The following is a 27370-nucleotide window of genomic DNA, read 5'->3' as shown; positions in this document are numbered from 1 at the left end:
AAGCTATAAAAACACAGGTCAAATCCTTCAAAAACCCTGTACATAGCCTTAGAGATAACTATAACATATTGATATCATTAAAAAATAACTTTTCTTCGTGGAGGTCTATCAGAACAAACTTCACCATAAGGATAACAGTCCAGGGGTCCTTCCAGTCTAGATTTCTGCCTGTATAAGGCGTTGTTAATAATTTTTTTGCGGACCGAAGTCTGAGCTATTAATTACTATTTTTAATTTTAAAAAACCATATTAATGAGATATCCGTTCATGTCAGGGGACCGGCAGGCAGTTGCGTGGCCCGCTTCGTTCGAGGCCCCGGACATGCCAACCAAGCAGAAGGCGGCGGGTGGCGGCGGCGCTGAGGGGAGCCCGGTCCCGGACACTGGCAGCGGCACCAGCTCCGGCCGCGACATGGAGAACGACATCCTCGACTCGCTGGAGGATCTGGGGTAGGCAGGGGACTGGTGGGGGAGCCGAGCCGCGGTCGGGTGTCCTGTGCCTTCCGGGGGCTCCTGCCAGGCTGGGCCCCGGGCCAGCGCCGGTGTGCCGAATTCGCCCTGGCGCTGGCTCCCTGGACTCCGGCCAACATCCCTCCTCTTCCCGCTGGAGGGCCTCGGGACTCGGCTGATAGGAGGCCCGGGCTTGAGGCGAGCTGCCGGCGAGTAGCAGGCCCTGAGGCCGCTCGGGCGCCCTTCACTCCTTGCTGATGCTTCAGGTTTCATTGCAACCAGCCCTGCTCAGAAAGGCCGGCGAGCTTTACTTCAGTCTGCTGTTTTTATTTCAATGTCTGTAACGTTGTTTGTTGGCCTTAAACAGCTGATGCAACGTTACAGCCGTTGCTACCTTGTGGCAGGCCTGGTGACCTGACCTATTTAAGGTTAAGTCCTAAACGACAGTCGTTCTGGATGTTAAACATTTGCTGAATCGCTTTGCAACGTTAGTGGCAAAATCTTTTCTTACTACAAACCCTGGCTTCATCTATGACTGCATGCAATTGCATAACCATTGCATTAATAATATTTAATATCCTAAGTCAAGAAGATCTGATCTGGAAGCGGTCATATGTCATGTTCGGCTAACTATATGACCAACAGTTCAATGGAATTCTCGTGCTTGAAGTAGATGTTATGGGCTTGTACTCGGTCTAAATGCAGTGGTTTGCCATATTGCCCAGCCATCAATTCCATTCCTCTCATAGATAGTTATCTAAGCCAGATTGCTCACAATCTCAGCATGCTATTTGACCCTGAATGTCCAAACTGATCACTAAAACTTATCTACTTTCACGTTCATACCTTAGCCCATTGTCCATTGTCATTATGTCTTGACCCATTTACTGCTAAACCCTCAACCATGTTTCTGTATTGTTAAAGTTGACTGTTCTTGCCATTGCCCTCCCCATCCATGCAGTACTTTTGTATATAAGAAATATGACATGGCCAGTTAGTACTTTAAGCTTGGCTCACCATTCATGAAGATCAAGGCTGATCTTCTACCTCAGTACTATTTTCCTGCACCATTCTATCAATCTCAACAGCTCAACCTCCGGAGTACTATAAGGTAGAGAGCATAGTTTTTAGGTGAGAGGGGAAAGATTTATAGGGGACCTGAAGGGCACATTTTTCACATTAAGGGTGGTGGATCTATGGAACGAGCTGCCAGAGGACGTGGTAGAGGCAGGTACAATTGCAACATTTAAAAGACATTCAGACAGGTTCATGGATAGTAAACGTTTAGAGGCATATGGGCCAAATGCATGATTAGCTCAGGAAGCCACCTTGGTTGGCATATATCAGTTGGTCTGAAGGGCCTGTTTCTTTGCTGTATAACTTTGACTCTATTCAATGGTATTACCATCATTTAATTTCCTGCGTGGTCACCATTGACTGGAAATCTAACTGGACCAGCCACACATATACTATGACTACAAGAATAAATTAATGAACTAGCATTTCTGCAGTAGGTGACTCTTCAACAGATTTCTTCCTTCCCATACCTCCCCCCCCCCCCACCCCCCATGAGAGAAAATTCAGGTATTGATTACCTGATAGCACTGTGGGAGTACCTTCCCTAAGATGATTGCAGTAGTTCAAGAAAGTAGCTTTCTAAGGAATGTCAGGGATACAAGCTGGTAATGCCCATTCCCCAAGGATCTTTGTCATGATGGAGCTCCTTTTGACACCTCAATTCAGAAACATAGTTAAACTGGAATTGGAGGCAAAAGGAAAACACATGTAAACATAGAAACTGCTGGACGTATCAAGTTGGGCAGCATTTGAGAAGAAGGAAACTTGTTCGAGAAGGAGAGCCAGAATAACCCAGCTAATTTCAGGCTGGTGAACATTAAATCAATGATAAGGAGATTATTTGGGGGAAAAGTGCTCTTTGGACAAGATTAATCTGAATTCAGAGAGACATAGAATAAACAAGAATTGTCATCTCAGCTTTAAGGACTGGTCCTGTCTGATTAAACTTTTTGAAGAGTAAGTAAATGTCTCTGAGCCTGATGTGATTAATGTAGTCTACTTGGGTTTCAGTAAGGCCTTTGCCAACATTGCCACCGGTTCAAGAGGTATGAACTCATGGGATCCAGGGCAATTTGGCAAATTGAATCCAAAATTGGTTTGGTGATGGTTGAAGCTTGTTGTAGAAATTTATGCCTGTGACCTGTGGTGAATGCAGGTTTGGTGCTGGGATATTTGCTGTTTGTTATTTACATTAACAGTCTGGATCTGTAGGTAGAAGGCATGATTGGTAAGTTCACAGATGACATGAAAATTGGTGATTGTGTTGATCATGAGGGGAGTAGTCTTCGGCTACAGAACAATGTTGGTAAGATGGACTGAGCAATGGTAAATGGGATTTAAAATTATGAAGTGATGTATTTTGGGAGTACTAATAAGGTTGGTTATGCACAATGATTGGTAGAATGTACTGAGGAGCAGAAGGGCCTTGATGTACACGTCCAAGGCTCATTGAAAGATGCAGCACAAGTAGATAAGGTGGTTAAGAAAGTATACAGGACACTTGCCTTCATTAGCTGGGGCATTGATTGTAAGAGCATGGAGATGATAGTACAACTGTATAAAACATTAGTGAGGCCACAGCTGGAGATTTGCATGTAGTTCAGGTTACTTGTAAGTATTTCATGCTTTAGAAGAAGTACAGAGGAGATTCACCAGTACATTGTCTGCATCAAGTGGTTTCAGCTTTGAGGAGAGACTGAATTGGCTGGGTTTGTTTTCCTTGAAATGGAGGAAACGGGTCATCTGAATGAAAAATACAGAATTATGAGGGGCTAATACAATTCCTTTCCCCTCAAGCAGAGGTGTCTATAACAGAATACATAGGTCTAAGTTAAGGGATAGGAGATTTAGAAGGGATTTGAGGAAGAATGTTTTCATTCAGGTGATATCTGGAACACACTACTGGAGGCAAGTATTCTCGGCAGCAATTCTCACAATATTTAAGTGGTATTTAGATGGGCACGAATGCCACGACATAGAGGTCTATAGGCTGAAGGCTGGAAAATGATATATATAGGTGCTGGATGGCTGGCATGGACACAGAATCATTCTATATTATGACTCAATGAAATATGTTGTCAGTCAATGACACTTCAAAACTTTATAGGTGTAACTGTGTCTTTAAGCAAGTGGAGAACCAGGGAAAGGCATTTGGGTTTGGGGCAGGGGTGATTGCCAACGGAGGAAATAAATAAGACTGTAAGAGGGTGGAAGACGAGAGATTAAATGCTTAAAGGAAAAACGTACTGTTCTTTTTGATTCCCAAAGTTTATATTTCAAAAACAGACATTTACTGGTGGCAATGAAAGACAGAATATTAGAACATAGAACACCACAGCACAGTACAGGTCCTTCGGCCCACGATGTTGTGCCGACATTTTATCCTGCTCTAAGATCTATCTAACCCTTCCCTCCCACATAGATGGCCACATGAATGATAGAAAAATGGAGAGCTAAGAGTCTCTTGTATGTCCCTAATGTATCTGCCTCCACCACCTCTGCCAGCAGTGCATTCCACACACCCACCAATCGCCGTGTAAAAAAAAACTTTGCCTCTTACACTTCACCCCCCCCCCCCCCCCCCCCCCATACCTTCCTCCAATCACCTTAAAATTATGCCCACTCATGTGAGCAGTTTTCGCCCTGGGAAAAAGTCCCTGACTGTCCACTCGATCTATGCCTCTTATCATCTTGTACACATCATCTTGTACACCTCTGTCAAGTCACCTCTCATCCTTCTTCGCTCCAAAGAGAAAAGTCCTAGCTCGCTCAACCTATCCTCATAAGACATGCTCTCCAATCCAGGCAGCATCCTAGTAAATTTCCTCTGCACCCTCTCTAAAGCTTCCACATCCTTCCTATAATGAGGTGACCAGAACTGAACACAATACTCCAAGTGTGGTCTAACCAGAGTTCTGCAGAACTGCAATATTACCTCGCGGCTCTTGAACTCAATACCCCGACTAATGAAGGCCAACACACCATATGCCTTCTTAACAACCCTATCAATCTGCGCGGAACCTTGAGGGATCTATGGACATGGACCCCAAGGTCCCTCTGTTCCTCCACACTGCTAAGAGTCCTGCCATTAACCTCGTATTCTGCCTTCAAATTCGATCTTCCAAAGTATATCACTTCACACTTTTCTGGGTTGAACTCTATCTGACACTTCTCAGCCCAGCTCTGCATCCTATCAATGTCCTGTTGTAACCTACAGCAACCTTCTACACTATTCACAACACTACCAACCTTTGTATCATCAGCAAACTTAGTAACCCCCCCTTCCACATCCTCATCCAAGTCATTTATAAAAATCACAAAGAGCAGGGGTGCCAGAACAGATCCCTGCAGAACACCACTGGTCACCGACCTCCAGGCAGAATATGCTCCATCCACAATCATCCTCTTGTCTTCTATGGGGGAGGCAATTCTGAATCCACACAGCCAGGTTTCCCTGGATCCCATGCCTCTTGAGTCTCTGAATGAGCCTTTCTTGAGTCTCTGAATGAGCCTTCCATGAGGAACCTTATCAAATGCCTTACTAAAATCCATATATACCACATCCACTGCTCTATCTTCATCAATGTGCTTTGTCACATCCTCAAAGAATTTAATCAGGCTCATGAGGCACGACCTGCCCCTCACAAAGCCATGCTGACTCTCCCTAATCAGCCTATGCTTCTCCTGTCTCTAAGAATCTTCTCCAGTAATTTGCCCACCACTGAAGTGAGACTCACTGGTCTGTAATTCTCAGCGTTATCCCTACTTCCTTTCTTAAACAAAGGAACAACATTTGCCATCCTCCAATCATCTGGCACTGCTCCCGTGGCCAGTGAAGACAAAAGATCATTGCCAAAGGCGCAGCAATCTCTTCCCTCGCTTCCCGCAATAACCTCGATATATCCCGTCCGGCCCCAGTGACTTATCTATCCTAATGCTTTTCCAAAGTTCCAGCACATACTCTTTCTTCACGTCAGCATGCCCTAGCATATCATCCTCACGCCATCCTCACAAATATCAAGGTCTCTCTGGTGAATACTGAAGCAAAGTATTCATTAAGGACCTTTCCTACCCCTAACTCCAGGTGCATGTTTCCTCTTTTATCCCTGATCAGTCCTACCCTCACATTACTCATCCTTCTAAGTGGCAACACAAATAGGGTGGTGAAGAAGGCATGTTTGTTTTCATAGTTTGGGGCATAGAATATAGGATGGAGATGCAACAGATTGCAGATGCTGGAATCTGGAGCAAAAAATATACTGCTGGACAAACACAGTGGATCAGACAGCATCTGTGGAGGCAAAGGGATGGTTATGTTTTAGAACCATAGAACAATACAGCACAATACAGGCCCTTTGGCCCACCATGTTGTGCCGACCTTTAAACCACGCCTAAGACTATCTAACCCCTTCTTCCCACATTTTTAAATTCCTCCATATGCTTATCTAACAACCTCTTGAACTTGACCAACGTATCAGCCTCCACCACCACCCCAGGCAGCACATTCCATGCACCAACCACTCTCTGGGTGAAAAAAACTCCCTCTGACATCTCCCTTGAACTTCCCACCCATTACCTTAAAGCTATGCCCTCTTGTATTGAGCATTGGTGCCCTGGGAAAGAGGCGCTGGCTGTCCACTCTCTCTATTCCTCTTAATATTTTGTATATCTCTATCATGTCTCCCCTCATCCTCCTCCTCTGCAATGAGTAAAGCCCCAACTCCTTTAGTCTCTCCTCATAATCGATACTCTCTAATCTAGGCAGCATCTCCTCTGCACCCTTTCCAACGCCTCCACATCCTTCCTATAATGAGGCGACCAGAACTGGACACAGTACTCTGTGTGGTCTAACCAGAGTTGTGTAGAGCTGCATCATTACCTAGCAGCTCTTCAACTCGATCCCACGACTTATGAAAGCTAACATCCCACAAGCTTTCTTAACTACCCTATCCACCTGTGAGGCAACTTTCAGTGATCTGTGGATGTGAAAACTGCTCCTTCACACTCCCCAGAATCCTGCCATTAACCTTGTACTCCACCTTGGAGTTAGTCCTTCCAACGTGTACCACCTCACAGTTCTCTGGATTGAACTCCATCTGCCACTTGTCAGCCCAGCTCTGCATCCTATCAATATCCCTCTGTAAGCTTCGACAGCCCTCCACACAATCCACGCTACCACTGACCTTTGTGTCATCTGCAAACTTGCTAACCCACACTTCCACCCCCTCATCCAAGTCATTAATAAATATCACGAAAAGTAGAGGTCTCAGAACCGATCCCTGTGGGACACCACTAGTTATAGCCCTCCAATCTGAATGCACTCCCTTCACCACAACCCTCTACGTTTTACAGGCAAGCCAATTCTGAATCCACACGGCCAAGCCTCCCTGGATCCCTTGCCCTCTGACCTTCTGAAGAAGCCTACCATGTGGAACCTTGTCAAACGCCTTACTAAAATCCATGTAAACCACATCCACTGCACTACCCTCATCAATCTTCCTGGTTACCTCCTCAAAGAACCCTATCAGGCTTGTGAGGCAAGATCTTCCCTTCACAAATCCATGCTGGCTGTCCCTAATCAGTCCATGATTCTCTAAATGCTCATAGATCTTTTCTCTTAGAATCCTTTCTAACAGCTTGCCCACCACAGACATAGGTTCACTGGTCTGTAATTCCCTGGACTATCCCTACTACCTTTTTTGAATAAGGGGACAACATTTGCCACCCTCCAATCCTCCAGTACCATTCCCGTGGACAACGAGGACTTAAAGATCCTAGCCATCGGTTCAACAATCTCCTCCCTCACCTCGCGGAGCAGCCTGGGGAATATTCCGTCAGGCCCCAGGGACTTATCTGTCCTAATATTTTCTAACAGCTCCAGCACATCCTCTCTTGATATCTACATGCTCTAGAACATTAACCTTACCAACACTGCCCTCAGCAAGACCCCTGTCCTTGGTGAATACTGAAGAGAAGTATTCATTGAGAACCTCACCCACTTCCACAGCTTCCAGGCACATCCTACCTTTGTCTCTAATCGGACCTACCTTTACTCTCCTCATCCTTCTGCTCTTCACGTATGAGGAAAAAGCCTTGGGATTCTCCTTAACCCTACTCGTCAAAGCCTTTTCATGTCCCCTTCTTGCTCTCCTCAGCCCCTTCTTAAGTTCCTTCCTTGCTATTGTATATTCCTCACGAGCCCTATCTGATCCTTGCTGCTTACACCTTATGTATGCTGCCTAACTAGTTGTTCCACCTCTCTTGAGTCGAGACCCTGCATCATTAATGTTGTGTGCAGTTCTGTTTGTCATGCTATGGGAAGGATGTAGTTGTGCTGGAGAGAGTGCAGAAGAGATTCACCAGGATGTTCCCTGGATTAGAGGACTTTAATTGTGGGAAAGATTAAAAAGACTGGGTTTGTTTTCCCTTGAGCGAAGAAGGCTGAGGTGACCTGATAAAAGTAAATAAAATTATGAGAAGCATAGATAATCTAAAAAAGAAAGTATATGTTAAGGTGAGAGGAAGGAGTTCTAAAGGGGATTTGAATGAAAAGTCTTTTACGCAGAGAGTGGTTAATATCTGGAACTTGTTGCTGGCGGAGGTGGTGGGATCTAATACGTTTACTACATTTAAGACATTTAGACGGGCACTTAAGTAGGCAAGGCATAGGTGGACCCAGACCCAATGCAGCAAATGTGAATAGTGTAGATGGGCAAAAAGGTCAGCATGGGTGTAGTGGACTGAAAGGTCTGTCTTTGTGCTGTACAAATTTGATTCTTCCCTTTATACCTGGCCACAGAAGAAGGGGAACACAAAGACAAACTCCTGTAGATGCAGGAAATGTAAAATAAAACTTGCAATGCTGAAACTGCACAGGTGGTCAGCTGGCATCACTGGAGAGAAGTCAACGGGTCAATGATCATTCATCAGAATTTCTTCAGAATGTTTATTATGGAGCTATATTTCATTAATATTTCAAAGATGTGAACGAGAATATTCAGACAGGTTTAATCTGAGCTCGATTGCAATTATTAACCAAAGTATTCAATTTATTTTTTATTTTATTTATTTACAGCGTGGTAACAGGCCCTTCCGGCCCAATGAGTCCGTGCTGCCCATTTTAAACCCAATTTAACCTACCCATACGTCTTTGCAATGTGAGAGGAAACCGGAGCACCCGGAGGAAACCCACGCAGACATGGGAGAACGTACAAACTCCTTACAGACAGTGACGGGAATCGAACCCCAATCACTGGCGCTGTAATAGCGTCGTGCTTACCGCTACGCTACCGTGCCGCCCCTAAAATCAGAACTTGATTAGAAGAAACTGTGTATTCTCTTCTGCAAAGACAAAAGCATTAGTGAAACAAGTCAGTGTTTGGGAAGGATGGTCCTGCCATTTTAACTAAAGGGTATATTTTCTTTTTGAGGCATGCATCTCAGTTATAGTGGATTAAATAAATAAATTGTTTCACTGTAGGATTAATATTTCAAGCCAAAACGTTTCCACAAATTCATAGTTCTATTCGTATCTGACATTGCAGCTTTACTTTAAAACACTGTAGAGTTTGGACATCTATTTGTAAGTAGAAATGCATTAATAAAGGTGAGAATAAAAGACTTCTGGAATATTTACAGTTCCATACTCATTTTGCAGATACAAGGGTCCACTCCTGGATGATGGAGCTCTGGAGTTGGCAGCAGCTAAAGGGGCAGCTTCTCCAGAATATACTAAACTATGTGCCTGGCTTGTAATGGAACTGAAAGCTTTTTATAAACTGGTAGAAAATGTCAATGCAACTAATAGTAAGTATTTTTTTATCATTAACTAATTGCAAGTTGTAAAACTCTATTGATATAATGATTTTAATCCAATTTGCACATGAAATAACAATATTGGAAAATAATCTGGTAGTAATTTTACACTAACTTGCTTGGTAGGTGATGCAAACGTATTCTGATAACTTGACAGGTCTTTGAGCTCATTCATTCCTCATTTGTGCTTTTATATAGTTATCAGTCTGAATTACTGTGTTTTGGTTCAAATTAATAAAATCACAGGAAACTGGTTGATTGTATAATCAACATTTAAAAGATAACCCTTGTATCATGAGGCATGGGCATAGAGTCGTACAACATGGAAACAGGCCCTTTGGCCCACCCAGCACCCATTTATACCAATTTCATTTTTATTCTCCGCACATTCCCATGAACTCCCCCCAGATTCTACCACTCACCTGCACATGAAGGGGAATTTATAGTGGCAAATTAACTGCCCAATCCACACATCTTTGAGATGTAGGAGGAAATTAGAATACCTGGGGAATACTCGCATGATCACAGGGAGAACAAACTCCACGTACATAGCATCAGAGTTCAGGATTAAACCCAGGTTGCTGGAGCCTAAAGGCAGTGGTTCTACTAGCTGCACCGCTGAATTAGCAGTCTTGTGAATCATATCTTTAGAATGTTTTTTCTAATTTCCATTCAATTCTCTGATTTTGTTTTTGAAGTATCCAAAACAAGTGCAGTATGTCTTTTAACTGGAATGCTACATCTTGTCGGTAAAACTTTTCAACCATGGCACTTTGATTAGTATGTTTGTCATGTCTGCATCTTATATCTGGAATGAAGGAAGAAATGCTGTAAATCTATGTAATAAATGGGTTAATTGGAAAAATATTTAAATGTCTAGTTTTGGGACCTGTGACTTTTTTTTTTAACTTTATAGGTCCCACAGAAGCTGAAGAATTTCAGCTGGAGATGAGTGGCTTGCTAGCTGAGATGCATTGTCCCTACTCTGTTCTAACTACTGGAGATGTCACTAAACGTCTTATCAACAAAAATAATTGCCTTTTACTGCTTAGTAAGTTACAGGACAATTTGTACTTTAAATTTAAACTGTTGTAGTGTTTGACTATGCTAATATGTTTAAAGATATGTTCTCTTCAAAAATTTTTAATTGTATACATGTGCTTGGATGCAATTACTAGTGGTTATGGTGCTGAATGAGCAATCCAGAGTTCTTAGATTCAAATGACTAGTGCATTAGGTTGAATTGATTAAGTCTTTGATTTATGATTGCATAAGATAAACCAGGATATCCCCTGGATTGGGCAAACCATTCAGCCCATCAGGTTTGTGCCAGCTCTCTGAAACAGCAATGTCAATGGTATACACCCTAGAACACATTTCAAATTGCAACCATTAGGAATTAAGTCTTTATTTTTGCAGCCTAGGAGGTCACTCGGTCCAGTTAATTGTTTTGAGTGATCTATAATGCTGCAAGTGTGTGATCAATATTCCCAGCCTAGATTTATGTCCCAGCTTTTACAGGAGGATGCCTGCAGTTACCTGTATAACCATTGCTCCTCCTTAGCATTACTTTTACCAACCGTGGGATTTCTGTATGACTGGTTAGCACTTGTGGTTCATTGTTGAATAACTTGCAAAGTCTGGCAAGGAAGTGTGATGCTAGGATTCCCTGCCACTTGACTGAGGGGGAAGGCACTTGCGCAACCTTTGCCTGGTTGGGCCTAGTGCAGGAACAGTTTCTTCATTGGATTTTACTTTAAGTTAATGGCTATGATGAACTGAGATAAATATTACTACTTCAACTGTGTACATCCTTTGTGTTTATTTAACTTGGCTTAATCTTTTTAATTCAATTTTTGATAGTTTTTGAAACTCAGAAGACTCTGGGGAAAAAATTTACCCCTTGGATCCCCTTTAAACCTCCTCTCTCTCACTTTAAACCGATGCCCTCTAGTTTTGGACACCAACTTCCATCTCCTCCTCCATGGTAAATACAGACAAGAAATATTCAACTGAAGGCCTCACTTATTACTTGTAATTACACACATAGACAACCATACTGATCCTTAAGGGGACCTATTCTCTCCCTAGTTATTTTAAAATTTTTAAAGCTTTATTTATACAGCACGGTAACAGGCCTTTCCAGCCCAACGAGACCGCGTCACCCAATTACACCCATGTTAACCTACTAACCCATACATCTTTGGAATGTGGGAGGAAACTGGAGGAAACCCACGCAGTCACAGGGAGAACATACAAACTCCATACAGACAGTGGTGGGAATTGAACCCCGATCGCTGGCGCTGTAATAGCGTTACGCTAACTGCTACGCTATCGTGCCGCCCTTTTGTTCTTAATATACATGTATGTCAGTGATAATAAACCTGATTCTAATTCTAAGGATTCTACTTTATCTTGTCTTCCAGGGATATCTACTGGCCCCTTTATGACCTCCTAATTTCCTTCTTAAGTGTACTTCTACATTCCTTGTACTCCTGAAGAGACTCTATTAACCCCAGCTTCCTCTACCTGTCATATGCCTCCTTTTTCCCAACCAGACTCTAAATATCCTTCATCAGCCAAGGTTTCCTAATCTTGCTGGTCTTACCCTTGACTCTAACAGGAATGTGCTGGTCCCGAACTCTTCCTATCTCACCTTTGAAAGCCTCCCACTTGCCAGATATCCCCTTGCATGCAAATAATCCCAATCAATTTTTGAGAGTTCCTGTCTGATGCCATTGAAATTGGCCTTCCCCCAATTCAACTTCAAGGTGAGGACTAGTCCCATCTTTTTCAATATTTATCTTGAAGCTAATGGAATTGTAGTCATTGGTCCCAAAATACTCCCCCACTAACACATCAACCGTTTGCCCAGTCTCATTTCCTAAGAGGAGATCGTCTAACCGTTAAGTAGGACCATTTGTCTATAACTACAGAAAATGTTCCTGAACACAATTTTTTTTTGATGTGATGGTGAGAAGGGAGGAATTTTCCAGGTTAACGCCACTGATGTCACATGTGGGATCTTACCATTGAAGTTCAGTCCACCTTCACTCTGCAAGTTCCCACCATGAGAAAAGTGCACCTTTTGGTCAGTGTTGAATTCCAAAAGCTTGCCAGTGACTGATTCAAATGCTTTATATCCTGCAAATTTATGTTGATGGCTCTCATGTCGCACACTATATCTGTTGTACTTTCAGGGGCTCTAGAGGGGCACTGTGCCTGTCAGTTATCTTTGCAGGTATCTATTTTAATGTTGAAATTAAACCCATTGTCAATGTATACTTTAAAATAAAAACAAATGGGTAACTGTCCCACTGCCCAGCTCCAAATTTCACCCTTCTCCAGAAAGGTATTTCTTTGTGTTCCAGAAGTATTGAGTACTCTCTGGCGCCTTTAAGGATGAGGGGATGTAGTTAGTTGTAAGCCATTTTAACTTGGTTAGCATTACTTAAAATAATTAAATTTCAGCTGAGATGGCCCATGCTGACCCCTGATAGCCCAGTTTCTGTCTGATGTGCAGTAATTAGGAAGTTGGACATATTTCCCACTGTACAAATTCAAAAAACACTGTCCTTTGCACTCAGCTTTATCTAGGAATTCCTAAACTCAAGGCTAAAATTTGAGAGGGAAGCGAGGACAGGGATGGTAATTCAAAAGCAGTCTTTCAGCTGTACCAGTCCGTAAAAGAGCTTTGTAAAATAGCAGTGGGTGCCAATGAGAGACCTGCCAAGCTGGTGCCTGAGTCAGCACAGGGGCTTTGGGGGTTGGGCTGACAGTGTAGAGTGTGGAGTTTTACCATGGGTCTACAGCCATAACTGCACATTACTCTTCCTGGTCACTGCAGCTTCGGTCTTCCAGGTAAAGTAGGTGATGATGTCACTCGCTTGTCTTTCTAAGAAGTTTTTGTGGCTATCCTGGGGATTCCTGGTTCAGGCCCCCTTCAGCCCAACTCGACCATGCTGACCAAGTAGCCAAACTGAGCTAGTCCCGTTTGCCTGTGTTTAGCCCATATCCCTCTAAACCTTTCCTATTCATGTAACGGTCCAAATGTCTTTCAAATGTTGTAATTGTACCTGCCTCTAACGCTTCCTCTGGCAGCTCATTCCATATATGCACCATCCTCTATGTGGGGGGAAAATGTTGACCCTTCTGTCCCTTTTAAATCTTTCCCCTCTCACTTTAAATGTAGCTTTTTACCTTATCTATGCCCCTCATGTTGATTTTACAAGAAGACTGGCATCTCATACCAATTCTACATTTGATTCACAACTTTTCTTTCAGATCAGGAAGCCCTATACCTTGTAGTACTATTGGCAATGCTAACTATACCTAACCTCAGGATCTCTGAATAACAGGATTGAAACGAAGCTTGTTGAAGTCTAGATGTGCACCCATTTGGATCTTAGTTAGAGAAGGAATTAGGTTGGAAGGGGATGGTGCCTTTTATCCAGATTGTATAGCTTGATGATATATAAGGTTGCAAGATTGACAAAGGAATTCTGTTGGTACTCATAAACTGTACTTCAGCAATAGACAGTGATTTCATTAAAAGATGGGATTGGGTGGGGTAAAATTCAAATAATTTTACATTTGTATATTTCTCTGCATTTTTTCACATAGCTTACCTGATCTCTGAGCTTGAATCTTCTCGGATGCTTGGTGTGAACAACCCACCCAAGAAAGAACCAGATAAGACAAGCCAATCCTTTGTGGAGTTGAAAACTATTTGCATTACTCTGGGTATGTCCAAGCCCCCAGATAACATCACCATGTTCCAGTTCTTCAGTGGGATTGAGAAAAAGGTACAGACAGTAGAATCGTCCTAATCAGCACTATTTAAAATTTGATTTATTCAGCCAGACTGTTCAAGTCAAATATCTTTAAAAACACAATGATGGAAATTCCACCAGAAAATTTTAAAATAAATTAGGGTACAGATCAGTTAAGTGGAAGGTTTGTTTGATTACATCTTTTGACCTGGAAACGGAACAGCTGCTGATATCTTTGAGATGCATCTTAAGTCAAGTTCCTACCCTCCCAAGGTCTAATATTAATGTTTTTTCCTGTAGGTAATGATGGAGGAACCATTATGATTTTATCTTTCAATTTTACTTCCCAGAAGGGGGAATGCAGGCATTTTATTTAAGACTCAGTGGTTCAAACTAACTAATACATTTAGAAAGCTGTACTTCTAGATGTGTTATTGATTGGCACTGTTTCACTGCATTGTACCTTATTTTCAGGTGTTCGCATATCATGGTTTGCAACTTCTCTCTCTCGGTACTCAGTTGTGTATGGGAGACATTGCAATCTACAAATGAAAGTCCCATTATTTTAAAACATAGCTTCTCAAAGTAGCTTTGGCAACAGCTTTGCTTTCATATAGCATCGGCTGAGTTCTGACCATTTCTATAAGTATGACTGATTTGAATGTCTCAGTATTTGAGGGAATCTTTAAGTTTAAATATTCATTTATTTGTCAAGAGATTCTGAACCGGTTTTGAATAGAATTCTGATTCTGAGGAAATTTGTCTTACAAGGAAACTTGAAGATGGCTTGCATTTTTAGATGAGCACCTTAAAGACAAAGTAAAATTATTTTGTGCTACAGTTGTGCTCACTGGCTTCACGTGGGGATAATGATCAGTTGATCAAGTATGCGTTAGGGGAATATTGGGCAGAAAAATGGAAGAACTACTTGCTTTTTATTATCATGGAATCCATCTCTAGAAGCAGATGAGGTTCATTTAATTTCAGCATCTGTACTGGGGCTTGAGTAGAAGCAGTGCACTGGATGTAAAGGGAAGTAAGTGAAATGGATAAGTTGTGTTTCTGGTGGCAAAGGTTTCCGGTCTAGACACTGTTCTGTGTGACCTAGTCATGTAAAATATGATGACCCTTCCAGATGGAATCTCACAATGTAACCAGACCAACCCCTACACATTCATATCTCTAGATGCAAGATTTTATTTTAAATCCTAGGATATAAAACAACAAGATGTCTCTGGAATCATAGCCTAGAGAACTTCCGGGATGAATTTCTATCTTCAAAAATTACTTCAACTTGATCATCAAAAAATTGTTTTTCTGGATAGAGTTCTGTAATCCATTTGGATAGATGGGGAATTAGGAAATTCTTAAAATTGTATGCCTATGTAGCAGAGGGTCCTGTACTGACATGATGAAAGAACAGAGGAGTTTGTTAGAAGATGTGAAACATCAGTTCATGAATGTTAATGTTGAAAACCTTTTTATATTCTTCCATAGTTCTCCAGCTAAAAAGTTGTGGGATATGAAATCTTGAGATTTGTGCACTGTAGTTAATCTTGCATCTTTCTTAGCCCACCTGCAACCTCTGAAAAATGTAATTATATATTACAAAAATTTATAATTTTAATACCTTTCATTTTGTTTGGAATTTCAAACGCTCAGAATACATTGTTTACAAGTAAATATCAAACTTATATATGGATATGGTCAAGTGATTTGGTTCATAAATCTAGGCCTAACCATTATGGCTGCTGCTTCAGTAATCTTCCCTTTATCGCATGTCCAGAACTGCAGATTTTATTTCCTTGATTTGAATACTGTGCATTTATGTTTCTTCAGATGATGGGAAACCATGCCTGTTTTCAGAAAAATCATAACTTGCAGTAGAAAATCCAGTCTCGGGCTGATATGTGTCAAATAACATTTGCACCACACATGGCAGGGAATGACAATCTTCAACAAAAGTCAATGTGACCATCTCCCTTTAGCATCGAATGACATTATTGTTGTCAAATTTTCCATTGTCATTGAGGTCATTAACCAGAAACTAATTTGGATTACTCACAAGAACTGGATGCGACTAATCTTGTGTGTCTCCTTCATCTCCATAGAACCATAGAACAATATAGCACAATACAGGCCCTTCGGCCCACCATGTTGTGCTGACCTTCAGACCACTCCTAAGACTATCCAACCTCTTCCTCTCACATATCCCTCTATCTTAAATTCCTCCATATGCTTATCTAACAACCTCTTGAACTTGACCAACGTATCGGCCTCCACCACCACCCCAGGCAGCGCATTCCATGCACCAACCACTCTCTGGGTGAAAAATCTCCCTCTGATGTCTCCCTTGAACTTCCCACCCATTACCTTAAAGCCATGCCCTCTTGTATTGAGCATTGGTGCCCTGGGAAAGAGGCGCTGGCTGTCCACTCTATCTATTCCTCTTAATATTTTGTATACCTCTATCATGTCTCCCATCATCCTCCTTCTCTCCAATGAGTAAAGCCCTAGCTCCTTTAGTCTCTCCTCCTAATCCATACTCTCTAATCCAGGCAGCATCCTGGTAAATCTCCTCTGCACCCTTTCCAACACCTCCACATCCTTCCTATAATGAAGCGACCAGAACTGGACACAGTACTCTAAGTGTGGTCTAACCAGAGTTTTGTAAAGCTGCATCATTACTTCGCTGCTCTTAAACTCGATCCCACGACTTATGAAAGCTAACATCCCATAAGCTTTCTTAGCTACCCTATCCACCTGTGTGTCAACTTTCAGTGATCTGTGGATATGAACCCCCAGGTCCGTCTGCTCCCCTACACTGCCCAGAATCCTGCCATTTACCTTGTACTCCACCTTGGAGTTAGTCCTTCCAACGTGTACCACCTCACACTTCTCTGGATTGAACTCCATCTGCCACTTGTCAGCCCAGCTCTGCATCCTATCAATATCCCTCTGTAAGCTTCGACAGCCCTCCACACTATCCACAACACCACCGATCTTTGTGTCATCTGCAAACTTGCTAACCCACCCTTCCACCCCCTCATCTAAGTCATTAATAAATATCACAAAAAGTAGAGGTCCCAGAGCCGATCCCTGTGGGACACCACTAGTCACAGCCCTCCAATCTGAATGCACTCCCTCCACCACAACCCTCTGCTTTCTACAGGCAAGCCAAATCTGAATCCACACGGCCAAGCCTCCCTGGATTCCTTGGCCTCTGACCTTCTGAAGAAGCCTACCATGTGGAACCTTGTCAAACGCCTTACTAAAATCCATGTAGACCACATCTACTGCACTACCCTCATCAATCTTCCTGGTCACCTCCTCAAAGTACCCTATCAGGCTAGTGAGGCAAGATCTTCCCTTCACAAATCCATGCTGGCTGTCCCTAATCAGTCCATGATTCTCTAAATGATCATGGATCCTATCTCTTAGAATCCTTTCTAGCAGCTTACCCCTGGACTATCCCTACTACCTTTTTTTGAATAAGGGGACAACATTCACCACCCTCCAATCCTCCGGTACTATCCCCGTGGACAATGAGGACTCAAAGATCCTAGCCAATGGTTCAGCAATCTCCTCCCTCGCCTCACGAAGCAGCCTGGGGAATATTCCGTCAGGCCCAGGGACTTATCTGTCCTAATATTTTCTAACAGCTCCAACACATCCTCTCTCTTGATATCTACATACTCTAGAACATTACCCTTACCAACACTGTCCTCAGCATCATCAAGACCCCCCTCCTTGGTGAATACTGAAGAGAAGTATTCACTGAGAACCTCACCTACTTCCACAGCTTCCAGGCACATCTTCCCACCTTTGTCTTTAATCAGACGTACCTTTACTCTAGCCATCCTTCTGCTCTTCACGTACGAGTAAAAAGCCTTGGGATTCTCCTTAACCCTACTCGCCAAAGCCTTTTCATGTGTTCTTCTCGCTCTCCTCAACCCCTTCTTAAGTTCCCTCCTTGCCACTCTATATTCCTCACGAGCCCTGTCTGATCCTTGCTGCTCACACCTTATGTATGCTGCCGCCTTCTTCCTAACTATTTGTTCCACCTCTCTTGTCACCCATGGTTCCTTCACCCTACCGTTCCTTCACCCTACCATTCCTTCTCTGCCTCACCGGGACACATTTATCCCTAACATCCTGCAAGAGATCCCTGAACATCCCTTGAGTTAAGTCAGCAGGATGGAAGTGCTTTCCACCAACATTCGTGAAGCTCAACACTATTCAGGACAAAGCACTTTGATTTGTCACCCCTCTAGCAGCTAAATGTCAGATTCTTTCACTATTAGTGCTCATGGCCTCAAACTTTAGCAATTCCCCAAGTTTTCTTCACCAGTACCTTCTAAACCTTTGACCTCTGTCACCAAGATCGACAGGGAAAGTGGGTACATGGTATCGCCCTCATCTCCAAATCACTTCCAGCCAACTGTAACCATTCCTTCATTGCATTGGTGGAATAATCCTTGCATTGCCTACCAAAACAGCACTATGGGAGCAATTTAGCTACAAGGACAGCAGTTGGTCAAGAAGACTCTTCTTGAGACCCACTGGGGAGGGATAACCAGTAATTTCTAGCTCTCCCAGTGATGCCCACATTTCAAATGCCTTCAACCTTTCATTTCTTTTGCATTTGTTTTTTTTGCAGCATCAAAGCATGCACGACACCAGATGTAAGATTAATGAGTACAGAAATGCAAGCCATTCATAGGATTATTCACATATTTCATAATCTTTATACAAACAGTGGCAACATTTCACTTGTTGCGCAAGCAGATAAAGGTGGTTGGAAAGCAAAAATTGCAATGCTGGAAATCCAAAATAAAAAAATTACCAAAAACACTGGAGATACACAGCAGGCCTGGCAACATCTTTAGAGAGAGAAATAAAGTTAATGTTTCTGGTCAAAGGCCCTTCAACAGAACAGGTCACCAACCTGAAATGTTAACTCTGTTTCTTGCTCAGCAGGTCAGCCAGCATCTATGGAGAATCTCCAGAATTTCTGTTTTTATCTCAAATATCATGGATCAATTAGTGTAAACACTTGGTTGAAATTGGCAAAGTCTAAATACTGGGATCCTTGGAGGAACAAATAGATTTTATCAGAATGTTAAACTGATTATTTGATTTACCAAAGTCTATGACTTTGGCATTTAACTATAAATGTTATTTTTAGTGTCTCTTTCTCTGGGGTTGATTAAATAGTGGGATTTTCAAAAACGTGATCAAGAGAGAGCAGTTAACACACACTTCGGCAGCATTGGTTTCTCAGAAGGGGAGGTGATGACAAGGGCTTTTTTTTGTGGTCATTTAGTGAAAGATCATGGTGGTTGGAGACAATGAGCTGCTTAATTAATAAATCTTGGTTAAAGTATAATTTGACAGGACTTATTCCCTGTAGACTAAATGAAGTCAGAGTGTATAATGTCATTTGGAGTGACACGCTTGAAATGAAAAGGGAAGGGTGAAAAGCCTCTGAGAATTCAGGAAATTAATGCTTTGCTTTTGTTTCCTGTAGTGGAGAGCAAATAAGCACTGAATTGACAAAGGAACTAACATTTAGATTAATATTTAGGTTATGAAGTGGGAAAAATTAGATTGCAGATATGGGGTACACTCCATGTATTTCGATTTAGACACTAGCTCAGATTAGGTAACCTTTAAGCAGCTTTGTCCAGGAACTCGTGATTGCCAAAAGCACTGGTAAAACTTTGGTAGCCTTTCCCAAATAGCACTTTTGGGAGACAGCAGCTATGTGTCATCCATTTGTCTTAGATCCCTAAGGTTTTACTTATTTTGTATTATTTAAACTCTTCAACTCAAGCAATCTGTTTAGAATATAATGAACAGGAGTAGGTCCCTTGGCCCCTTGCTTGCTCTGCCAGTGAATAAGATCACAGCTGATCCAATCTTGGCCTCAATAACATTTTCCTGTTACCTTTCCATATTTTTTTGACTCCCTTGCAGCTTAGTTTAAGTATTAATCATTTTCTTCCTCCAGTACATGCAGTGACTGCTTCCACAACTCTCTGGGATGGAGAATTCCAAAGATCCTTGACCCTCCTGAGAGAATAAATTCCTCCTCATCTGAAATCGGCAATCCCTTTATTATGAAAATATACTTCCTAGTTTAAGATTTCTTTATTAGTCACATGTACATCGAAACACACAGTGAAATGCACCTTTTGCGTAGAGCGTTCTGGGGGCAGCCCGCAAGTGTCACCACGCTTCCGGCGCCAACATAGTATGTCCACAACTTCCTAACCTGTACATCTTTGGAATGTGGGAGGAAACCCACACAGTCACAGGGAGAACGTACAAACTCCTTACAGACAGCGGCTGGAATTGAACCCGGGTCGCTGGCACTGTAATAGCATTATGCTAACTGCTACACTACTGTGCCTTCTGGACAGCTTCACCTTGTGATACCTCTCAGTGTTGTATTTCAGTAAGATCACCTTTCATTGTTCTGTACTCAAATGAATAAAGGCTCAAGCTGCTCAATCTTTCTTCATACATTGATCACTATCCCAGGAATCAACCTCATGAACCTTCTCTGCACTGCCTCCAATGGAAGCACATCCTTAAATGTGGAGACCAAAAGTATAATCAATATTTTGGGTGTGAACTCACCAGCACCCTGTGAGCTTGCATTAAAACTTCCCTACTTTGGTACTCCATATCCCTTGCAATAAAGGTAATATCCCATTAGCCATCTTGCTATACCTCATGTTAACATTTTGTTTCATATACTAGGACTCCTCAGTCCCTTCGAATGCCATATTTTGTTGTCTCTCTCCATTTAAGTACTTAGTTGATTTTTATCTTTCCTAAAAGGATAACAACTTTTTTCACTTGCTTTACCTGTCTATATCCCTTTTCATGCTCTATATCCTCAGAACTTGCTAACCCACCTATTTTTGTATCATCAGCAGATTTGGCCACAGTACCTTATTCCATGTCATTAACAAAGATTATACATAGTTGAGACCCCAGCATTGGTCTCCATGTTACCCCACTAGTTACTGATTGCCAATCCAAAAATGATCCATTTCTCTTGACTCTGTTTCTGTTCATCACTCTCCTATCCATGCCAGTATATTGCTCCCAACCTGTCTGGTCTTACCTTGTGCAATAATGGTATTAAATGCCTTCTGGAAATCCAAATGTAGCATGTCCACAGATTCCCCTTTATCCGTCCTGTTTGTTACACCCTCAAAGAAATCTTGCCTTGATTTTTATCCGCTCTGTTCTGAGTATTGAGGCATCCATTCGGAGTCAGCATACAATTTCATCCCATCAGCTCTTCAAAAAATATAGCTCTGAGATGGATGATTTCACAATTTAGATCGCTTTTGCTTGTTTTAGTTTTGTGCACCAGTTCTCAAATGATTGTTGGTTTACAACTTGTCTTGAGATAAAATCTCACTTGAGTTATTTTGTCTATGCTTCAACTGTGAGGTTTACATTTCAAAATTGTTTCTTCTTTCAGCTGAAGGAGTGTGTGTCAAAGGTACCTCCTAATCATGTGGGTAAACCTCTATTGAAAAAAGCACTTGGCCCACTTCACTGGGTGAGTAATTTACCCATTAACTATTTGTGATGTGAATGATTGAAATGAATTGTAAGCCATTTTTCAATCTGAATGAAATAGACGATCGGCAGTTTTTGTCCCATAAATTGTTTTAAATAGATAATTATCCAGTCCTTTAATGCACTGAAGGATAGCATTCTTTAGATTTGGAACAAAATTTATGGAGCACTTTTGATACTTAATCCTGTTTTCAATCATGTATTTGAAAATACTATCAAAGTTCAAATCATTAATCTTACTTACATAATAGAAATCTCACGGGGGAATCTTGGCTTTATAAATGGGGAGTTAATATTGGAAAAAAAAATCTTACTAGGATGCAGAGCTGGGCTGACAAGTGGGCAGATGGAGTTCAATCCGGAGAAGTGTGAGGTGGTACATTTTGGAAGGACAAACTCCAGGGCAGAGTACTGGGTAAATGGCAAGGTACTTGGCAGTGTGGAGGAGCAGAGAGATCTGGGGGTTCATATTCACAGTTCATTGAAAGTTGCCTCACAGGTGGAAAGAGCAGTTAAGAAGGCCAATGGGATGTTGGCTTTCATAAATCGCGGGATTGAGTTTAAGAGCCGCGAGGTGATGATGCAGCTTTACAAAACTCTGGTTATACCACACTTAGAGTACTGTGTGCAGTTCTGGTCACCTCATTATAGGAAGGATGTGGAGGCGTGGAGAGGGTGCAGAGGAGATTTACCAGGATGCTGCCTGGATTAGAGAGTATTAAATATGAGGAGAGGCTTAAGGTGCTAGGGCTTTATTCACTGGAAAGGAGGATGATGAGAGGAGTCATGATAGAGGTATATAAAATATTGAGAGGAATAGATAGAGTAAGACAGTCAGTGCCTCCTTCCCAGGGCACCAATGCTCAAGACAAGAGGGCATGGCTTTAAGGTTATGGGTGGGAGGTTCAGGGGAGATGTCAGGGGGAGGTTTTTTCACCCAGAGAGTGGTTTGTGCATGGAATGCACTGCCTGGGGTGGTGGTGGAGGCAGATACATTGGACAGGTTCAAGAGCTTGTTGGATAGGCATATGGAGGAGTGTGGGATGGGGGGATATGCAGGAGGAAGGCGTTAGGTAGTGTGAGGGTGGTTTGATGGACGGCACAACATGGTGGGCCGAAGGGCCTGTTCTAATCTACCTCCTGATTAGACCTCGGATGGGATGTTGTTCATATCTCTGGCATCACACTTAAGGAAGGTTGTCAAGAACTTGGAGAGTCTACAGAAGGATGATACCAATAATAAAAAAATACAGAAGTAACTCAGCGGGTCAGGCAACATCTGTGGAGGGAAATGGACAGTCATTGTTTCGGGTTGAGAACCTCCATCTGGACTGAAAGATGGAGGGGAGATGACCAGGATAAAGAAGTGGAGTGAGGCAAGAGCTGACAAGCAATAGGTGGATCCAGAGGAGGGGTGATGGGCAGATGGAGGAGGGAGGAGTAGAAATGGCAACAGAGGCTGGGAGGTGATAGGTGGAGGTAACAAAGGGCAGCAGATGATGGAATCTGAAAGGCGAGAAAGGTGGAGTATTGAACGAAGTAAGGGAGGTTGGGTGGGCAAATGGGAGCAGTAGGGGAGGAAACCCAGTAGGAGGAGTGTGTGGGTGACGGGCAGATGGAGTGGCTGGAGGAGGGGAAAGAAGAGGAAAGCACAGAGTGATGGGAAGCTGGGGTGGGTATGGGAGGAACTGGGTAGATCAGGAAGAGAGAAAAGGGGCAGAGGGAGCAGTTTACCTGAAATTAGAGAACTCAATATTCATGCTATCAGCTTGTGGAATACCCAGGTGGACTGTGAGGTGCTGTGTGTTGTGTCTCCATGATACAAACAATGAGGGGTTTCTGTTATCTGGAGAATTTTTAGAAGCTGGCTTGATCTCCTTGTATCAGAGAAGATTAAGGAATACTCAGGAGGTATGGAGTTTTGGTACAACTAGTAGGAGGAAACCTTTTTTCTCACAAGTGGATAAGTAACCAGAGATCATAGATTTAAAACAATTGGAAGAAGAGGAGAAAATAGACTTTCTTCACACAAAGAATAAGGTCTGGCATACATTACCTAAAATAATAGTTGAATTTGATTCCATAAGAACTCTAATTGTAAATATAGAGATAAGAAGGGACCAATAACTGATAAGCTATAATTGATTTTTGTACGAACGATTGTCAATGGCACATATTAATTTTTAAGGGAATGTTTTCTAATGAATGAAATTATTACTTCCAAATCAAGCTGAGAAAACAGCAAAAGTTGCACTCGCAGTAAAGATAACAACCAGCTATCCTAATTGGGAACAAAGTTGCTTGGTGCATAGGCATGATCTTTTGTTTTGGTAACAGGATTCAAAATCACGCAATCGTAATGAGCTCCTCTGCTTGCTGCAGAGAACCATATTTGAGCTGAGCTTGGGCAGACTTGTCCTCAATAACTGTCAGGTGTGAACCCATGGCATAAAACCGCCTATAACATGACAACATTAGTGCTAACCTGTAGCAAGTGTTAGCTTACATTGAAGAAATTGTATGTTGTTTGGTCAAAGGGGATTGTACTGCAGCTGACTGGATCTGGTTTCACAAAGGAATGTGCTTCCTTGTTTCCATTTATAATAAGTCAAAAATATCCTGCACTTGGTTCTGTGACGTGGACTTGCCACTTACAGTCTTCATTGCTCAGTTTTTTTTTCTCGCTATGGAGGGCCAAGCAACCCAACTTCAGCACCTGAGATGTGTCTGACAGGAGAAGCAGACTAGCAGCATCTAGATCTCAGGAGGTGTACATCTGAGACCTCAGAATGCCTTGGTGGTCTTTGACGTCTCACTGATGTCAAAGACTTATTGGGCTATTTTTAAGATTTTTCGGCTGAGCCATTTAATAGCTATTCAAATAATTCTATATAGGTAAAAAGATTAAACATTTTTTTCCAAAATGTTTAATTCAAATGCATTATTTACATTCATTTTATTTTTAATTGCTAGTAAAATAATTTGCAGTTGCCTTTTTTTTGTTTACCCACAGTATTGATGACTTCATGTAAACGAGTAGTGTTGCCATTTGTATGGCAGTCCTCTTTGCCATAAAGCTTTGCATCTAGCCCCTTCCGTCCAGTGTTCCACCACTGGGCCTGTTTTGAGTCCAGTGACAGAGACAAAACTCAGATGTAAGGCTTCTTACCTTCAGGGCATTCGGAATTACTGCATTTCAACATGCACCATGTTCATGCCCGTAGATGTCTAGAGATGGAACAAATGATCACCAGTGGATCCCTACAAAGCTTTTCTAGAACTAATTATATTATCAGAGCAGCAGGCTTTTTTCATGAAACAAAATTGTGATTGGTTCTGTCTCAGAACCATTTAAATCCTCCCAATATTTTGCTTTGTTAAAGTCGAGCCAAATTGATATATCATCCAATTGATGGCTAATTTGAGAACCTTAGCGATGTAGAACATATTGCTTATGTATTTTTTCTGGTGCAAAGATTTCTTATTTGTGCAGTTATAGTGGTATTTCAAAGTAATTTGCTTTCTGTTTATCTATAGGAAAAATTAGAAACATCAATCAAGTTCTTGTTAATGAATACGAAGTGCGACGAAAGATGTTGCTGAAACGTATGGATGTAACCCATTCAGTCGTTTGGGTGGTCTGGAAAGAGCTAAGGTGCAGCACTTAGTGATTAAAGTCTGTATTGAATTTTCTCTCTATTCCAAAGCATGTTAACCCATATAAGAAAATCATTTCCTAAGAAGATCAATTTCAGACCAAAAAGGCTTTTCAGTTTTGAACTGTTAATGCATGCATGGTTGTGAATAATGGACGTAAGCTAGGCGTGCCATTGTAGGGCAGTATCCTTAATCTGCCACTAAAGGGATTTTTAATACCATTTTGAAGAAGATCCTGGAGACTTGCATTAATGACCAAGTTGCAACCATTTAGGCTGGATTGTGCTGATAGCTAGCTGGCAGTTCTCTCTGAAGTGCATTCTGAATCGCAAGACAGCAGCATAAAAGTACAGAATGCACTGTAGGTCAAACTTTGGTGACATTTGGAAAAACCACATGAAAGCCTTCTGATGGCTGTCAAGTGAGTCCACGTATTGGGTTTTACTTTCTGTTGCCTGTGGCCTATTCACCACTTGCAGTCAGTTTTATGTTGTGGAATGACCAAGGCAGCAATACTGGCATGACTATTTTAAATCAAAAATAGTGCAGCTGCAGGGTTAATGCAGTGAGATGCACCCAAGGTGTGGGCTGGGTCGAGCTTCCTGTGTACTTGTCATAAAAGAGCAGAGTTTACTGCTGTTGTATCTGCACTTGGAAAACTCACCATCCTGAAAGATACCTGTGTGAAACTTGCTAGAATATTGGCTGAGTACTAACTGGAAACAGACTTGAAGTACCCCATATTCCTCTCACTTAACTGAAGGCAGCAGCTGAGGTACTTTCCATGCTTTGGTTAGAATTTGCTTTTGAGGATAACACTGAAAACATTTTGAACTGGTGTGGGAACTTTGCAATCAGTACAGTTTAAAAAAACTTAACACATTCACAAAATTGTTTACTTCTAATACTGTCAGTTTTCAAGCTTGTTTTCAACTTCTTTTTGGCAAAAAAAATGACTAATTTTGCCATATCTTTCAAAGCTGTGCAGTAGTTTTTTTGGGATCTTTCCCAAGGAAGTCATTCTCTGTCATTTCCCTTTTTATCCTAATGGTTAGTTTGCAGATTTGTCCAGGAACCAGGATGCTACTTGTGATGTAAAATGTCCCAGTGTGCCCGCCATGCTAAGAAACCTGCAGCCAGTTGAACAGTTAGTGAGGATTCCAATTTTAAGCAAATTTCATAATTGTGATCCAGTATTTTTCATTTAATACCAATGTCATTTGTAAATGTTCTTTCTACAGAGCCAGGTTGAAAAATTGGCTCTAAAATTTACCAGCCCAAGCGTGCAACTCTGAGTTCAAAAGCCACTATTTCTGTTGCACATCTACTAGCTGCTCGAGAGGACCTGTCCAAGATATGCAGACCAGCAGTGGCATCATCCGAGAGAAGACTGCATGTGCTGTTAACAAGGTGAAATTATTTACGGCTATGCCAGTATTGACAAGGTGGAGCCTTGCTAAGGAATGTTGCAGAATGTCATTCATTATAAACAAACCCAAGTTATCTCTCCAAAGTGATTGAATTGTTAATTGTGTAATTGTAGATAATATTATCAATTTGAACCAGGTTTTAACCCTCAGGACACAAGTGCCTGAGCTGCTGCTTGTCAAGCTTTATATTTATAATGAAAACTTCCAGTGGTGAATTTCCTTTGAAGTTACTTTCTTGATGACACTGATATGAGTATCTAAGCACAATATCAAGGCATAAATCTATACCGCCCAAAATTTAGGAAGCACAGGTGGAACTGTAGTCCCCAGGGGGACGTGAATATACAGGTTATCAAGAAAGTAGATGAAAGTAGATGATGGAAAGACTGTGGATGTTTTCTACATGGACTTTAGTAAGGCCTTTGACAAGGTCCCACATGGGAGGTTAATTCAGAAGGTTCAGAGACTAGGTATCTATGGTAAGGTTGTAAACTGGATTTGAAATTGGCTGTGTGGGAGAAGACAGAGAGTGGTAGTGGATGATTGTTTCTCAGACTGGAGGCCT

The 27370-nt window shown here is 42.0% G+C and overlaps 1 protein-coding gene across 1 annotated transcript in view; it reads left to right on the top strand.

Moving 5' to 3' along the window:
• Positions 1-275: 275 nt before the first annotated feature.
• The window catches only part of fam98a (family with sequence similarity 98 member A), a 30060-nt gene continuing 2965 nt past the window's right edge, over positions 276-27370 (top strand). Inside the window, 9 exon segments of the mRNA XM_052012952.1 lie at positions 276-449; positions 9184-9332; positions 10258-10392; positions 13965-14146; positions 21618-21702; positions 25256-25338; positions 25340-25373; positions 26617-26730; positions 26733-26785. Of these exon segments, the coding sequence (XP_051868912.1) occupies positions 322-449; positions 9184-9332; positions 10258-10392; positions 13965-14146; positions 21618-21702; positions 25256-25338; positions 25340-25373; positions 26617-26730; positions 26733-26785 (963 nt within the window). The 5' untranslated portion in view covers positions 276-321.

Source organism: Pristis pectinata, chromosome 3 (assembly GCF_009764475.1).
Source record: "Pristis pectinata isolate sPriPec2 chromosome 3, sPriPec2.1.pri, whole genome shotgun sequence".
Taxonomy (NCBI): domain Eukaryota; kingdom Metazoa; phylum Chordata; class Chondrichthyes; order Rhinopristiformes; family Pristidae; genus Pristis; species Pristis pectinata.
This window is presented reverse-complemented; position numbering and strand designations above follow the sequence as displayed.